The 18,747-nt window shown below is 38.4% G+C and overlaps 1 protein-coding gene across 1 annotated transcript; it reads left to right on the forward strand.

Moving 5' to 3' along the window:
- The first annotated feature begins 822 nt into the window (after positions 1-822).
- On the forward strand, positions 823-11,741 carry LOC134540471 (uncharacterized). Its single transcript, XM_063383242.1, has 2 exons — positions 823-1,085; positions 6,988-11,741. Exon 2 carries the CDS (start codon positions 7,032-7,034, stop codon positions 9,117-9,119), a length of 2,088 nt encoding a protein of 695 aa, XP_063239312.1. The 5' UTR covers positions 823-1,085; positions 6,988-7,031; the 3' UTR covers positions 9,120-11,741.
- The last annotated feature ends 7,006 nt before the right edge of the window (positions 11,742-18,747 follow it).

An 18,747-nucleotide genomic window follows, 5' to 3' on the forward strand; every position in this document is an offset into this window, starting at 1 on the left:
CCCAACACCCCCAGCCATCACGAGCACAGCCAGTATCGATGCCGGTATCGACCACCGCCGTCGTCATCCGGAAGAGATCTCCTCGCCCGATCAGAGGAACACATCTGGGCCACGAATGGGTCGTTTCGAACACACGGAGCGCATTTTGATTGTTTTGGAGTGACCGTTCCCGAACGGCCGTTACGTTCGAGGCCATCAATAATCCAAGCAACAAGTGTTGCTGAAACGTTTAGAACGGAAAACAAATGATTTATTACTAGCTTAACCGCCGGTAGATAACTAGCGCGATTTTTAACGATGTTGCTGATACCGTACAGATGTAAATTAAGTACGTAATTAATTCCAAAGTATTTCGAAAGAAATGTACGAAATAAAATATATGAGCAGCCTTTAAATTTAATAAAGTTTACGTAACCTGATTTTGACAGCCATTTTGATGTATTTGGACGTGTATTTTTCGTTACTGAAAACAAAATAACATTATTTTTATCTCATGAAAAAGATTATATTGTCGCGTAGCTCAAAATTATCATTAATTTATTTAATTAGTTTATTTGTTGAAAATACAATTTTAAATTCTTTTCGCTAGTTCGGGACTTGGTTTCCCTCACGCTAAGATGGGGTAACACCTTTGTTGGATTTGGGTTTGCGGGGGGGCTGGAAGAGTGCGAGTCTTGCACGTCTTTGTCTGGGAACGCAGGCGTGACCGCGTTTCAGCCAGGCCAGCTGACACGTTGTTTGCTGCAGTTCCAGAGAAACGCGGCGCAGACTTGTTTGTCGTTTTTTTTTGAGGCCAGCTGAGAGCGCAGATTGTGCGCAGTCGCCGTGCGCAGGCGAGTGTCGCAATCTAGCGGCCGGTTTTCTGACTACGTGGGCAACCTGGCGCGGCCGACCGCGCGGCCGGCTTGTTGTAATAACTTTACGTGTTTGTAAAACACAGGAAAACTTCCCGTCAGGATGTTTTCCCCGTAGGGGTTTTGCGGCCAAGAAAATAGCTTAAAAGAGATGTAAAATGTTTTCGCGGGGGGTAATCCTGTGGAAGGCTGTCATGCTGCCCGGCCGCGCGGCGACTTGGTAATGGTTAGGTGAGTGCTATCGGAAATGGCGCCTGAGTGATGCCGGACTCTTAGCCTTCAGTGTTTCTTCGTAGTTAACTTTAAAAATTCTCGTTTGGTGTATTATTTGCTCTTATAAATAATTTGTTCTTAGAAACTTAGTGGTTTTAACGTGTAATACGTTGAGCACTACCGTTCCCTTTTTATTTTCAAGTATAACTCGGTAATTTGTTTGCATCACGATCCTTGTCTTTTCATGTAAATGATGACGTTATAAACTTAAACTAAATAATTTCTAAAATCCGTTTCAAGGTAGTGGATGTTCTTAATAAATTTTAAAAATGAAGTTGTGGAAGAGCTAATGAAGCTTGGTATCACTGGGTGGCCTGGAGGAAATTATTACGATTATGTTAATGTGTTAGTACTACTAAGAAAATCTTATATATGGTTTATTGTTTTTCTGTCGGAATATCTATAAGGCTGGTAGCGGACATGGAAGGTGCCTCATTATTTGTCAGCTTTATTTAATTGTTATAAATAAATGTGATTGTTCTATTGTTTTTAGGTTACTCTTATTTTTTTTCTCAGTATCCTGATTTTCTATTCTTGTATAAGAATACACCTACTAAGATTCAATCCTCAGTGAGATGCTCTATGGCTAGTTAATGTTTTGAGTTTCTTATGTTCAGAGCTACATTTTTGGAAGAATTGAACCCCCCCTCTGAAAGTGAGACGTGACAAATGGTGGAGATCGCCGGTTAGTAGGTATAAAGAATGTTGGGATACTGAAAAATAAATTAAGATAAGAGTGTTAGGTGTGGTCTAACATTTTGATTTATTTTAGTGAAGAAGAAGAGCATGCAGTGCAGCTGGTGTATTAAGATTGATGTGTTTATAGGATTAATTGTGTAATGATAATAAAATTTATTTTAGGTTATTTCAGGAAACCAGTGGGAGACCAGGGATGGCTGTATTTGTCTAACAATAATTAATTTAAGGTGAAATGTGAAATGTATGCTTAAGTTAAGGACTAATGAAAATAATTTAAGGTGGAGTCTATTAGGGATGGCTAGTAAATACACAATTGAAATATTGGATGACAAAGTAAAAAACCCTGAGAACAGTGATAGTAGTTCTTCGTCAGATGATGAATCATTGAAAGTGTTAAAAGATAAATTAAGCGACATAAAACCAGAATTGAAAGATCAGAATTTAAACATGGAGACAGGCAGGTGTTTTGTGGACCCGGGATATTTTTTTGGAAAGAGATGTGAGGAGGTTGAGGAATTTTTAAAACAGTTTCGCAGAGCAGCCAAGGTAAATGGGTGGAATGAGCAAAAATGTTTGTCATACTTGCCTACATTTTTGAGAGGGCCTGCTTTAAAATGGTATGACAGCTGTGAGAGCACATTGGAGAATTTAACTACATTTGAGGAATTAGCAAATAAATTAAGGGATGCGTTTGTGAGAGTGGGTCACATAGAGGACTTAGAGTTAAGATTGCAGGCGCGAGTACAAGCAGTAGATGAACCCTTCGAGTCATTTGTGTACGACATATTGAATCTTTGTAACCGACTTGATGCTAAGATGAATGAAGCTAGTAAGGTTAGATATGTATTGCGTGGGTTAAGGCCAGACATTGTAGAGAAAGTTATGCTTTTCCCAAACAATACTGTGGAACAGTTACTAGGTAATTTGAGGAATATTGAGGCAGGTCTGTATTACGCTAAAAATCATGAGAGGACACAGTGGGTAAATTCGAAACAGGAACAAGTACCTATCAGAAATCTTAAAGAAATTCAAACACCAGAAAGAGAATTGTCATCTATCAACACGAGAATTGAGGACAGTTTGATAGAGTTTAATAAACAATTAAAACAATTACGCGGGGAACTGGATACCATGAGATTACAGGCACAACCAAAGTCACAGTTTAGAACTCAGGGAGGAAATTACAAAAATAACAGTACACTAACACAATACCATCGAAATCAGAACAACAATTTTTTCAGGCAGACCCCAAGTAATTCATTTCCAAAAATAACTGACAGACCACAGTGGACCTCAGATGGTAGGCCGATTTGTTTAAAATGCAAACGACCAGGTCACTTGATACGAGATTGCAAAACGTCACAACAGGGAAACTAAATAGGGCGAGAGTCGGTCGGGGTGACAACTCGTCCCTTGTTAACCAAATGTCTCTTTTACAAAATGACGGTATTTTAAGTCAGAAGACAAAAATGTTCGGAAAAGAAATCCCCGTTTTTATCGATACAGGAGCTGCGGTATCACTAATTGAGGATAGATTAGTACCGAAAAGTTGTTGGAAATCCGCAGAACCAAGAGGTTTTACAGGAGTCTCAGGAAGAGTTCAGAAACTTAATAAGATGGCCAAATTAAGATTTAAATTAGGACAGTATGTTTATTCACATGCGGTAGGTCTGGTGGAAGCCCCAATAAAAGGGATCATTTTAGGATGTGATTTTTTAACCAAATATGGAGCAGAAATTTCTTGTAAGGGAGGCCAGAAAATGTCATTGACCATAACACGTCCTGATTGCTTCGTAAATACCACAAATACCGAAATAAGGGAGGTTAAAAGCCAAACCAAAGTAAAAAGAGACAAAATTCAAGTAGATCAAAACCAAAATCGGGTTAATCATAATGTAGGTCAGGATGGAACACAGGAGTTAAGCCAAATCGAGCCAGAAAATATTTTCAGGTTAGGTTGTGTGACAGTTCACAATCATGTTAGAGTAGAGCCAAGGATGCATCATCTTATCGAAATTAATTTTGAAGGAAATAATTTACCTGATGAGGTGCTGATAGAGCCTAAGGAGGATATTTACAACAGATATTCTGTACTTGTACCTAGGAGTATTGTAAACAGAAAACAGCATACTCACATTTGGGTTACTAATACTACTAACCAGTCAGTTACTCTTCATAAGGGAATGAAATTAGGATATTTAAATGAGTTTGAGGAAACACCCAGTATCGAGAACAAAGAAGTAACTAAGGTATTACAAGCTAGAGATAAAAATAATGTCGATTTTGATGTGTCTAAATTAAACATTAATCCAGAGTTACCAGAGGAACAAAAAAACAGACTGGTAGAGTTGTTGTATAAATATCAAAATGTTTTCAGTTGGGACCCCAGCCAGATAGGGAGAACAAAAGAGGAAGTAGTTTTTCTGGATACAGGGGACAGCACACCCATATCATCTGTACCTTATCGAGTTTCTCCTGGGGAACGGGAAATTATTCATAACATAGTACAAGAACACATTAAAAATGGGATTGTGAGACCCTGTGACACGAGTTGGTGTTCACCAGTTGTTCTTGTTAGAAAAAAAGACAACGATTATAGGATGTGTGTGGACTACCGTCGTTTTAACACTATTCTTAAGGATAATAAATACCCCCTTCCTCGAATAGATGATTTCTTAAGTCACTTGACTGGTGCTAAGTAATTTACTCACTTGGATATGAATTCAGGATACCACCAATTGAGAGTAGCTGAACAGGATCAGGAAAAAACTGCATTTGTTACCACCGATGGTACTTTTTGTTTTGAAACCCTTCCTTTTGGTTTGAAAACCGCTCCGTCAATTTTTCAGAGATACATGGATAAGACTTTGGCAGGGTTAAAGTGGGGTTCATGCTTAGTCTATTTGGATGACATTCTAGTAGTGGGCAGTACGTTTAATCAACATCTTGACCGATTAGAACAAGTTTTTAAAAGGATGCAAAATGCTAATTTAACCTTGAAACCGTCAAAATGTACCTTCGGTTATTTTGAAACCGATGTGTTGGGACATTTGGTTAACCATGAAGGGATTAGACCCCACCCCGATAAAGTAGTAGCAGTGAAACAATTTCCTACACCTAAGGACCAACGAGGGGTGAGAAGCTTTTTAGGCCTAGCTTCTTTCTATCGTAAGTTTATAGCAAATTTCTCTCAGATTGCGAAACCCTTGTCGACATTGCTAAAGAAAAATGAAAAGTTTATCTGGACCGACAAGCAAGAACAAGCATTCCAAATTTTGAAAGAAAAGCTGATTTCTTCCCCCGTGTTAGCTCACTTCCAGGAAAACCAGCCCATTGAAATACATACAGATGCTAGTACCTTAGGGATAGGAGCCACATTGTTACAAAGAATTGATGGAAAATTACAACCTATTGCCTATGCCAGTCGAACTCTCACGTCAGCTGAGACTAGATATCCTATAACTCACCTTGAATGTTTAGCCTTGATTTATGCTTTAGACCAGTTTCGGCCTTACATTTACCTGAAGCCATTCAAAATTGTAACCGATCATCATAGCCTATGTTATTTGAATCGTTTGAAATTTAATGCTCATAGCGCAGGAAGGTTAACCAGGTGGGCATTGAAATTGATGGAGTATGAGTACACTGTATGTTATAGTAGTGGAAAAACTCATGTACATGTAGACAGTTTGAGTAGAAATGCTGTCAACACAGGGACAGCCCTTGACGAAGAAAAATCCCTTGAGTTACCTGTTTTTGTGATGCATGATGTGGATTTAGCTAAGCTGCAATATTCTGATGTGAGTCTAAGACCTTTAATTTCTGAGTTGACTCAACCGTCAGGAATCGATAATAAGTTAAGCCGACAAGCGAAAAATTTTTCTTTGCTGAATGGTGTTTTGTACAAAAATAACTCTAACCCAAGTGGTAGAGACAAGCTATTAGTAGTCCCAGAAAGCTTAAAGGCTGAAATTCTGAGGGAAAGTCACGACAATCCCACTTTTGGCGGTCACTTAGGAGTAGTTCGCACCGCAGACAAAATTATACGTCGTTATTATTGGACCAATATGCTAAAAGAGATTCAGGCCTATGTAAGGAGTTGTAGGGGATGTCAGGGGAAAAAGGGAGTTCCTCAAAAGAAAGCAGGGTTATTAGAACCATTACCTATCTGTGAACCTTTCGAACGTATTGGTGTCGATATTTTAGGCCCTTTTCCAAAAACCGTGTCAGGAAACAAATACATTCTTGTTGCTATTGATTACGGTACTCGATGGGCGGAGACTAAAGCCACCCCCACTAGTAACGCCAATGACGTAGCTAAGTTTTTACTAGAAAACATAATTTGTCGCCATTCTGTACCATGTTCCATATTGACAGATAGAGGAAAAGTTTTTACTTCCAAAGTCGTTAATGAATTACTTAGGTTAATGGATGTACAAAGTTTGAAAACCTCAGGATACAGGCCAAACACAAATGGATTATGTGAAAGATTAAATGGAACAATAGCAATGATGCTATCTCAGTATGTGGCATCCTCACAACGTAATTGGGATGAATATGTACCCTTGGTCACTTTGGCATACAACACGGCGAGGCAGGAAACATTAAAATTTAGCCCATTTGTGCTCATGTATGGTAGAGAACCTGTATTACCCTCAGATGTTCAATTAAGTCAGCCTGTAGAAGATGAGGACAGCCTTCGACTGCGTACTCGTTGGAAGGAGATCCTGCGACAGTCCAGAGAGAATTTAAAGAGACAACAGGGTATCGATAAAAAAAGGTATGACCGCAGACGACGAGCGGTGACCTATAAGATAGGACAGGAGGTTATGGTGTACACACCTGTTCGAAAAAAGGGTTTGTCAGAGAAACTATTGCATAAATGGTTCGGTCCTTATGTTGTGGTGGCCAAATTGTCTAATAACCTGTACAGGTTAAAGAAGACGAGTCGAGGCAGAGATGTTTACGAAGTTACAAACGTAGAGAGAATGAAAAATTTTTACAGTGTATAAGTTATGATAAGTTATGTAATAGAGATTTTTTTATTGTGGTTGTGGATAACTAAATAAAACAAAGAGAGAGAGAAAAAAAAAATAATTCGAAAGTTTTGTAACACTTGTAAACAAAAAATCGAGCCTGTCTAATATTTAGTTTTGTATAGAATTTTTACAGAGTCTTAAGGCGTGATCATCTTCCGTACTGACGATGAGGATGCTACACATCGTCCTGGTGCTCCTGCAGCTGGGAAGCAGCAGACAACATCGACCGCTACCTGAAGGAGCAGTGGGGGTGGTTGCGGGAGCGCATTTCGAGCCGATACCTCAGGTAACATTGTACACTTCATCGGTACCAGTAAATTTTAAGGTTGCTTGGCCAATGCAATTAGATGACATTCAGGATAGTATCAAAGAAATCACTTCTTGTCCCTCCAATAGTTCAAGTGAATGGTGTGTTATTTTCAAAGAATTAAAACATAGCTTAATTTATACTGACATGCTAATTAATAAGGTAAACGAAGCAGCAGGGGATGACGTATTGGATTTTCAGTCTCAAGTTCGGGAAAGACGAGGGTTAAATTTCATTGGAGAGTTTTTTCATTGGTGTTGTGACATTGCCGTCAATAGTCAATTGAATAATCTTTTCCTAAATGAACAACAAATGTCAGAACACATAAACAAGATGGAATCACAAATTTTAAACACTCATGAGGCACTGGCAAATATGAGCAACACTATTTTTGTTATAAACGAGGGAATGACCGGAATTCTAAAAAGAGTACAATCAAAATTCACAAATTTGTCTGATTACTTAAAAGACCTCCGAGAGACTATGGTGACTAAGTTTTCAGGAATGGTTCAAGACATAGGACATTCATTCCAGTTTCAGGTACTGTTGGCCTCTCAATTAGCCAAACAAGCGCATACATTTACAAGACTAGAGATTCTGGACCAGTGCCGGTCAAATAAAATACCTGCCATTGTAGTTACACCAGCTCAATTGAAAGAGAAATTAAATATGCTAAATGAAATTCTTAATAGGGATGGTTATGCGTTGTCCATAAGTGTATCAGAAGTTCAGAAATATTTTAATTTACCCATTTGTAAATGTCAAGTCCACAAGGAAAATTTATACCTTCAAATTAAAGTACCAATTGTTAAACTAAATTCCAATTGGAGATTGTTTCAGTTCGTCGCAGTCCCATTTCAGTGGAAGAACTCAACTTGTCATTTGGATCATGCTCCGAATTTTCTGGCAGTGGATGGAGACCATCTAATCACTATTCAGGGTAGAAATTTATTAGATTGTAGACCATTTGAAGATAAATTGTGTTTTGTTCCCAGGTTCTCCGGAGATACCCTAGGTAGTGCTTTGTGTCCAAAGGCTCTTTTTCAGGGGATTACCGTTGAAAATCTTAGTACCACATGTGCGTTTCGATGCCATTCCGGAAACCAACTGATGATCACCCAGGCTGGACCAGAGCGGTACTTCCTAACAAACCCGTCAGGAAAATTAGACTTGCAATGCATGAAACATAACAATGAATCTTTATTTTTAGGAAGTGGAGACATCCTCGGAGCTGTAGATATAGAAGTACCGTGTGATTGTCGTTTGTATTTAAACCAAGAACTTAAAATTAACGAGTTGTATCCATGTGATGCGTTAACAAAATCTAAATTTCAATTGGTACATGTAATACCAGCTGCTTGGACGAAGTTACGTAAATTGAAAATTTTCCCTCATCCTACGTCAACACATACAGTTTTTCCATCCTTAATGGATTGTTTAGATGAAAATTGGCCAACTCTAATACCACATTTAAATTTTTCTTTGACAAAGTTTGAAACCCCTTTAGACCCGATTCATTTAAGAGAACCAGAAAACGTACCAAGATTTGTAATGAAAAACTTACAGAGTATTGCGCTTTCCATTGTAAGTAGTGTATTATTATTTATTATTATTAAAAATCCATATCTAGTAGGTATTGGAACGCTACCAAGAGTATCCGCCTTGGACAATGTTACTACCCTTGGCATAGAAATAAGTGTAACTGTAATTACTATATTGGTAATAGTTGGAATGTTTTTAGTTCTGTTATTAAAATATCTGAGAAATCGGAAACCCCTCAGTATGTCTGTAGAAATCTCGACTACAGTAGAAAATGCTGTTCCTTCTACCAGTGGAAAGGTAGAATTAAAAGACATACTAGCCAGAGATAATGGTTGTGTAGCTAAGTTATCCAGTGAAACTGGGGAGGAATTGAAAGTAACCATTTCCATTTGTGATGATCAGTAGTGAATGAATTTTGTTCAATGTAAAGCTTTACCTACGATTAGAAAAATTAGAATTTGATTAATGTTTATGTGAAGGGGCATGCGCCCATAAATAATTTTTATAGAACCAAATAACGATGGAGGGAGAATACCAGGTTCAATAAGGGGAATTATGACGTCAGGACTAATCATTGAGAAAGTGGGTGGGATCCTTTCCGTATTCCCATTTTCCACCATAAACCCCCCCCCCCCCCCCTTGTGTTTTTATTATTCAAGAAGTGACATTGATAGTTTTCGTCAATCGAAGAGAATGACTTTTGAGGCGGACTTGTTAAGTGCAATTTCGAAAGGAGTGCTGTGGTGCAGCTCCATCCAGAACTCTTGTCCCTTCTCGAGTTGGGAGAAGGCGCGTCGTTAAGGGTCAGCCAGATACCACGTGGGCCAGTTGGGAGAAGAGGACCTGCTTCTACCCATTGCTGCGGGCTGGTGCCCGTATCGTCGAATCGTGTGGTGATGCACGATTACCAGGAGTATCAGCGGTTTGGGAGTGGCCATGTCCAAGGACAGTGATTACGCATCGCGATAGGGTGTGGCCCCCCAAACAACAAATTTATCGAGAAGACTAGAATTATCCATCGTTTGAAACTACTGACCTGACGTTCAAAACAAAGTGTATAGCAAGACAAGGCCAGTGTAGTTATAAACTTTCAACCTACACGTGGACACAGTCAAGTTTTTGTTGTAAATTTTCCTATTAGGTACCTTACCTTATCCTTCCTCTACGAAATGTGGGGGGTAGGCTTTTCTTCAAGATGTTGAATATTGCAGATGAGTTACGAGTTTAGTTTTTGAATAGTTACTTGTTTTAAGAATCTTTAAAAGTTATTTTTGTGTTGATACCTGGTATGACCCTCCTTGGTTAGTTGTGTTGATCTATGTTGATCTCATGAATACTTCTTGATAAACACATGAAAATACGTCATTAACTTAAGTAAGATAATTTAATTGTTTGATTTGTTCACTATTATTTTGATGTTTGAGAGTTTTTTTTTTAGTTGTTTGTAATTGTATGACTCCTGATGCTGCTCATGTATTTTGTGTAGGAATGGTGTCGTGTACCGTGGATGACGAGCAGTTGGGATGAACGACGTCGGGATGAACCGGCTGGGAGAGGCAGAAGTTGGAGTGGGGTGTGATTCTGCAGCTCACAGTTCCGCTGGCTGTTCCTGTCTCTGCCCTGAGTTGGTGCATCTCTTCGCCGTATCCCTCCTGGCTGCTTGCTGTCCCAAGCAGTGCTAACATGTGAAATTTTGTAAAACACATTTGTCCTCCGAGAGGAAATTGTCAATAAGTGCTAGTAGAACTTAGAGTTGGTATTTATACCTAAACAACAACCACTGTAATCACTAATTTAAATTTGTAACTGGATCACATAGAAATGATAGGGACAATTGGTTTTTTTTTTTTGAAGCAAACTTAAATATTCCCCAAGCATTGTTGTAAGCTTGTGGGGCACAAGCTCCTGCCGCCCGGGGTGATGTCGCGTAGCTCAAAATTATCATTAATTTATTTAATTAGTTTATTTGTTGAAAATACAATTTTAAATTCTTTTCGCTAGTTCGGGACTTGGTTTCCCTCACGCTAAGATGGGGTAACACCTTTGTTGGATTTGGGTTTGCGGGGGGGCTGGAAGAGTGCGAGTCTTGCACGTCTTTGTCTGGGAACGCAGGCGTGACCGCGTTTCAGCCAGGCCAGCTGACACGTTGTTTGCTGCAGTTCCAGAGAAACGCGGCGCAGACTTGTTTGTCGTTTTTTTTTGAGGCCAGCTGAGAGCGCAGATTGTGCGCAGTCGCCGTGCGCAGGCGAGTGTCGCAATCTAGCGGCCGGTTTTCTGACTACGTGGGCAACCTGGCGCGGCCGACCGCGCGGCCGGCTTGTTGTAATAACTTTACGTGTTTGTAAAACACAGGAAAACTTCCCGTCAGGATGTTTTCCCCGTAGGGGTTTTGCGGCCAAGAAAATAGCTTAAAAGAGATGTAAAATGTTTTCGCGGGGGGTAATCCTGTGGAAGGCTGTCATGCTGCCCGGCCGCGCGGCGACTTGGTAATGGTTAGGTGAGTGCTATCGGAAATGGCGCCTGAGTGATGCCGGACTCTTAGCCTTCAGTGTTTCTTCGTAGTTAACTTTAAAAATTCTCGTTTGGTGTATTATTTGCTCTTATAAATAATTTGTTCTTAGAAACTTAGTGGTTTTAACGTGTAATACGTTGAGCACTACCGTTCCCTTTTTATTTTCAAGTATAACTCGGTAATTTGTTTGCATCACGATCCTTGTCTTTTCATGTAAATGATGACGTTATAAACTTAAACTAAATAATTTCTAAAATCCGTTTCAAGGTAGTGGATGTTCTTAATAAATTTTAAAAATGAAGTTGTGGAAGAGCTAATGAAGCTTGGTATCACTGGGTGGCCTGGAGGAAATTATTACGATTATGTTAATGTGTTAGTACTACTAAGAAAATCTTATATATGGTTTATTGTTTTTCTGTCGGAATATCTATAAGGCTGGTAGCGGACATGGAAGGTGCCTCATTATTTGTCAGCTTTATTTAATTGTTATAAATAAATGTGATTGTTCTATTGTTTTTAGGTTACTCTTATTTTTTTTCTCAGTATCCTGATTTTCTATTCTTGTATAAGAATACACCTACTAAGATTCAATCCTCAGTGAGATGCTCTATGGCTAGTTAATGTTTTGAGTTTCTTATGTTCAGAGCTACATTTTTGGAAGAATTGAACCCCCCCTCTGAAAGTGAGACGTGACAATATTTAAAAGTGGTCATATTCATGAGTATTTAATTTTAATTTTGGGTTCCGCCGTTGATATTTAAGATTTTTTGTTAGAATTTTTTAAAAAACAAAACTGGAAATTTTGGAGGTTTCGGTGAATTTTGGGCAAATTTTGACCAATTTTGGCAAATTTTGAAGGTCAAGAATCAAGGCCAAAGGTCAAGGTCATCCAATATGTCCGCCGTGATGTCACAATCCAAGATGGCGGTCGGCTCCAGGCTCCACACCCAGAACCCGTGGCCCAGTGCACCCATTTACATACTACTTACGAAATTATTATGGTTTTGATATGATTTGATACGATTTTATATGATTTTGTTATGAATTAAATTTTTTGCCACGTTATTACATATACATTGCTATAAGATTTTTGAAACATTCTCAAACTCATATGAAATGTTGAATATGGTACCAAATTAATTTTGTGAAGTAGATGAGCAGTTACATAGTCTTAATTTACAGAAACCGCAGCACTTATATTTTATTGACTTGATTTAAGTTTTTGGACATACGCCATTGCTAAGAACTTTTTCTGATGAAGAAAAACTAATAAATAAAATAAAGAAAGAAATAAATAAAAATACCCAAAAAAGACAAAACCACACAAAATTAAACAAACAATTGCTGTTGTCAACAAGGATATGAACACCACAAAATATTCCGTAACAGGAATATGGTCAACAAACAAAGAAAAACAAAGAAAAATGTACTAAGAGAACGAAAAAAAAACCACAAATGATAACACAAAAATATTGAACTCAAAATAATTCAGCACAACATTTGAAACGAGACAAAAACACGACAAAACGAAAAGATAAACGAACACAATAGTCAACAGAAAAAGTTCTTAGCAATGGCGTATGTCCAAAAACTTATATCAAGTCATGCACTCCCATTGCACAAATCTTTTAAAGATAACTTATATTTTATTATTTATGACTAAACAGTATTTGTTTATATTTCCGAACTATTTGTGCCTTTGAGATGTTCCATTACTGAAAGTAAAAACAGACACTCTAAAACCATCGTATTCTATGACGTCGAGTGGACGTTGGCAAAAGCAATAACAAACTTTTTGTGTGTTGGTAAATTATAAACATGAACTGCACTAGCAATAGTAATTTTAAAAATAGTAAATTTCTTATAATAGTCGATGAAGCATTGTTGTGTTTGCGAGTTTCCTAGCCGAATGAGGCACCCCTACTTTTTACATGTTAAGCTTACAGGTGAGGTGGCATGTGTATTTATTATTTTACATTAGCATGTGATCGTTTTCTGTATCATAATCGGTGTACAGCAAGAACAAAAAAAAATTATTTTGCATGATATGGAATATCATATTTTTACGTCTTGTATAAAGTGTGAATTTGTGACTGTAGCGCTAAGTGTCATGGCGCCAGATCAAGCAGACTAATCAGAAGTCACCATTTGAACCGAACGTTTGAGAACAATTTTATATGTAAAAACCTTCTTCTAAATCAACGACTGAAATGGCGTAACATATATGAGAAGCACCGTAATAATCGGAGTGTGTTGTCTAACAGAGATATAATATATCATTATTTTGGTGCTCAGTGTGTATTGCAAATATTTTAGCTAGTGGGGTAATAAGGACAGTACTAGAAGGTATTGTACTTAGGTATAATCCATAAATAAGTGAGAGCGTAAGCCCCTGACTTTACCATTAATCATTTTTATTCGTGATGGTTAAAAGACGCTAAGCCTATTATTCAAAAACTGTGTAACTGATACATTATATTTAAAGTCTAAAAGAAAACTAAATTTGTCATTTGTCATTAATTGAAACAACATACAACTTTGCAACGTACAATTTTAAGTTTAACATATACCTTCTAAACCCTGATATAGTAACCACCTAGACTGCCTCCTACCATCTTGACAGGCTTTGCCAACTAGCCCGTCCATCATCCCAAGTTTAACAACACATCCTGGGTTACTTTATTCCCCCTAACTACATTTTGCTTCAATAGCAAGCCCCTACCCTGTGGCAAGGATTCCTAGCGTGGTCTTCCCTATCCTACTTGGATAATTTTTGCAATCTTTTTTGTTCTCGCTTCTTGGCAGTGCCCCTTCCGGGATTTGCAGACTTCCCTGTCACATTTCTTTAGGATTGACTTGAAGCCTAGGTAGTGATAAATAGAACCACATAGTGCTACGATCACAACAAATTAAGACAATGTATCTGGGTGATGGTATGTAGCACAACATCAATAATTAAAAAAAGACAACCCACAAACGTGGCATTAATTATATCAGACACAATGCCCATGTTAAAATCACGACCATAATGAAATAACTTGACAGGGCAGGAAGAAAAACACAAAGCTAACCTGTTGTCTATTGTCCGGACCATATAACTCGCTGCCCAAAGCGGGTAAGGGCGCGTGGAATAAGGCACACACTCAATCAAGCTAATAAACCATAAGCTACCACATCACTCCATATCCACAGCCCTACTTTGTTTGTGAGAGCTAACAAGCAACCTTAATCTCAAACTCAGCACAGCAACCAGAAGTAAGTCTAGTCATTTATTGACGCTCTAGCTGCGGAAATACAGAACAAATAGAAGAAAAGTGAAGTAGAAGCTGTAAGTATAAATATTGATTTGGAGAAAATGCACATGTGTATAATCTACTTAACTAAAATAAGTGACATTGATTTTATATCCCTCACTAATAACACTGCAATTTTCTCTTTCCTTCAATCTCCTTTTTAGAATGTCGTTTATCTCACCAAATACTCTGTTCAATTAAAACTGTTTAGAAAATAATATCAAGTTGAATTCACTAGATAATTTTAAAAAGTATTTCGTAATACTACTTCTCCCAACATTAAGCTTCACGAACCATTCTGCTCCATTTACACTAGCTAAGCTTAGCCATGTGAAATGCTCTAACCCCCTGACATATATTTAACACCTTTTTCTGGAAATTCTCCTGTGACTAGATTTCCACACCTGGCTTTTTTCCTGGCTTCACTTCGAAACACTGTACCTACATCCTGACTTTGCTTCGCCACAATGCATGCCAACTCAGTTTGGATAGGCTTCGCTACCTAGTCTGTCCCCCACTCCTGGCTAGGTTCAATGACCAAGCATGTTTCATACTCATGTACGACCATCAGAGTTGGTCCAGCCCTCTCCCTTGTTAGGCTCTGTTTCTCTGCCAGGCCATCGCCCTTTTCTTCGGGTAAATATAGCTATTTAACCAAGCTTCCTATTGTTTATGAAAAATTACATCACGGCCATCATTTACTCCTTGCAGGGCTTAGCAAATTCTCTTTTTACTCTCCCCTAGCTAGGATTCATGACCTTGTGTACTATTGTTCTTCCAGCAAAGTTTCCCTGCCTTTATTTTCTCACTATCCGTGGTATGGATTTAAAATATTGAATGTCCCCACTTTCATAAATAGGGTTCACCACCTATCATCGACAACCCCATGGTTATGCTTCGCCAACTGATCTGCCCACTTATCCTTGGCAATGTTTCAGCAACTAGCAAACATTCCACAAACTGGTATAGCTTTACAGCCCTCTGACGGGATATTTTCCGAGTTGCCCCTTCACAATTTTTTAAGGTTTTGGCCATTTTTCCTGTCCACTTATAACTTGCTAGGATTTATTACTTGCCAGCTCCTTCGCCCTTATCTAAACTTCGCCACTCGAAATTACCCTTACCCATGGATAAGTTTCAGGACTAAGCTAACTCAAATTCTTCAATCTTAAACTCTCGAACTTCAATTATTAACTCCTTTCTGTCACATATTGGTTTCCTGGCCTTTATACAACAAGTGGTATGGCTTCGCTACATAGCCATAACTCTCTTTATGGTTTGCTTTATTGTGTTGCCATATATGCCTTCTAAAACCTGACATAGCATCTCAACATAGCATGCCTCCTACCATGTTGAAAGGCTTCACCAATTAGCTTGAACATTTCTCCCAAGCCTTGCTAACTTTTCACAGACTCATTTCTTCCCACCAAATAAATTTCGCCTCAAGAACAAGACCCTCCATCTGTAAAGGATTCCTAACCTGGACTGACCTATCATCATTTGATAAGCTTCACTACCTGTGTTGTTTCCAGCTCCATTGGTTTGCTTAGCTGCCTGGCAGTCACCACCTCCCCCACCGGATTGTAGATTGCCAGTCCAATTTTCTCAGAAATGTCTTCGGAGTCAGGGTGTTGATAGACAAAACAGCAGTATGGAAAACCCCAACGAAATAAGACATTGAATCTGAATGTTGTGTATGGAGCACAATATAAATAAAGGCACAGAAATCCACGAACAAGACATTAATTATATCAGACACAATGACCATGTTAAAATCACGTTAATGATGAAAAAACTTGACAGAATTTAGACAGGGCAGTGATAAAAAACACAAACACTTGCTATTGTCTGTCGTCCCGACCATAACTCCCGCTGCCCCAAGCGGGTAATGACGCGAGGGACAAAGCACGCACACCCTCAATCAAGATAAAGAACATGAAACTACTACATAATTTCAGATCCACAGTCCTTCTCCGCTGGGGTTAACTAAATAGCCCGAAGTAATGACATTAAGTTGAGATGTCTCAATAAGTGAGTTTGCCTTCTCTTCGATAAGACTCACTGTGTAGAGGCTCTCAAAGTCAGGAGTTGTTAGTTACATTTTATTTAATTTGTTACTGTTTGTAACTAGGTCAATGATAGTACAATTTATGTAATTCACCGTTTTGCTGGAACAGCCCGATGTAATCAGATCGAGTAGAGATGTCACAATAAGAGGTTTTGTCATCAGTTCGATAAGGATCAAACGTGATAGACTTCAGTGATAAATATTCGGTTAAAGCAAATATGCGGAGCTGAATATCAATAGGTAGCTTTAAGTGGTTATACTAATTTAAGTCAGGACGATTGCAAAAAAATATATATATTTCTTTTTAGTTTATCTAGTTCACAATGCAGTTCAGAAGTGTAAATGTTCCTCCTGGGACACGATTTTTGGGTGTGGTTACTGGTGCCGACAGCCATCTTGGAATTTGACGTCACGGCGGCCATTTTGGATGACCTTGAACTTTGACCTTGACCTACAAAATTTTCCCAAATTTACCCAAACAGTGACGTCATAATCCAAGATGGTGGTCGTAACGGAAATTGTAACGGTGACGTCATAATCCATGATGACGTCAGAGGCTTATTAGAGGCTGTAGTCACGGATGTTTAAGCCTATATATGGAATACGTATACTTTCTAAGGCAAACTGACTTTAGAGGTTTTTCGTAATCCTAATTTTTGAATTGTGGAATTTTTGGAGAATTTTTAGCGGGATTGTTTCCCCAAAAATGGATATTTTTGGCGATTTTTGGGTAAATTTTGGCAAATTTGAAGGTCAAAGGTCAAGGTCAAAGGTCAAGGTCAAAGTTAAAGGTCATTTTTTATTCCAAAGAGAAAGTTTCCCTTTTCAAAGCAAAAGATTCTTTCAGGAGAAAAAAATGGAAATTGCCTAAAAAAAACCAGTTACCTTAAAATTGTTTAGTATTTATCAAACAAGCATGGTATTTCCTATGTTTAAACTTTTTGGTTCTAATTCAATTTTTTTTTATTTTTTAGAAGGTTCAACTGAGGCTGAAATGTGTTAGATTATCTTGGTGTCAGCCTCCGGGGTGTTTGGAATCTTTTCAGCTGTTATTCTTGCTGAGTCCTTCACGGCGGCTAAGACATGCAGCTCCAGTCCCTACGGCTCGGCTCGGTTGTGACGTCAGAGCAGTCCCCCTGTGTCCCCTTTGTAGAGAGCCCACCCACTCTCCCCCCCCCCCCCCTTCTTCAAATAAGGACTTTAGTCAAAGATAATGCACAATGGAAGAGAGTTGTTTATTTTTATTTTAATTAGAAACCACTGTCGATTAAATAACTAAGATATCGTTAGGGATCTTATTTGAATTTTGAATGGAGCCGGACAATTGAAATCTCGGTTAGAGGTACACTGAGGGGGTACACGTCGTTTGTCCTAAAATCGTTTGTCCTAAAGCGTTTATCCTAATTTCGTTTGTCCTAAAAATTAGGACAAACGACTTTAGGACAAACGACGTTAGGACAAACGACTTTAGGACAAACGACTTTAGGACAAACGAATTTTAGGACAAACGACGGAACAGCTTCAAAATTATTTTACTCTGAGTTTTAGGACAAACGACTTTAGGACAAACGACATTAGTACAAGCGACTTTAGGACAAACGACTTCAGGACAAACGACTTTTAGGACAAACGACGGTTCCAGTATCGATAAATCCTTACTCTGAGTTTTAGGACAAACGACTTTAGGACAAACGACATTAGGACAAACGACTTTAGGACAAACGACATTAGGATAAACGACTTTAGGACAAACGACATTAGGACAAACGACTTTAGGACAAACGACATTAGGACAAACGACTTTAGGACAAACGACTTTAGGACAAACGACTTTTAGGACAAATGATTTTAGGACAAACGACATTATGAAAAACCAAGTTAGGACAAATGAATTTAGGACAAAAAACTTTGAGTCAAACTATTTTATTTAAAAACCACAGAGCATGTGAGAACTTACAGTAAAAGAAAATGTTTGAAAAAATAATGTTGTATACTGGGGAAATACTTTACATTCTATGTAAAAAAAATTCAGCGTTTACGATCGTTACAATTTTTAGACATCTAGGAATAAACGACTACGGTTTCAACGACCTTAATCTGTTTGTTTTTTTTTTGCCATCTTGGATCCGCCATATTTAAATAGAGCGCCCCACTCATTAT

This window comes from Bacillus rossius, chromosome 16, assembly GCF_032445375.1.
Source record: "Bacillus rossius redtenbacheri isolate Brsri chromosome 16, Brsri_v3, whole genome shotgun sequence".
In the NCBI taxonomy this organism is placed as follows: Eukaryota; Metazoa; Arthropoda; class Insecta; order Phasmatodea; family Bacillidae; genus Bacillus; species Bacillus rossius.

Bases quoted from the DNA above. Each gene is read 5' to 3' on its own strand.
- LOC134540471 (XM_063383242.1), top strand. From the start codon at position 7,032: ATGAGGATGCTACACATCGTCCTGGTGCTCCTGCAGCTGGGAAGCAGC.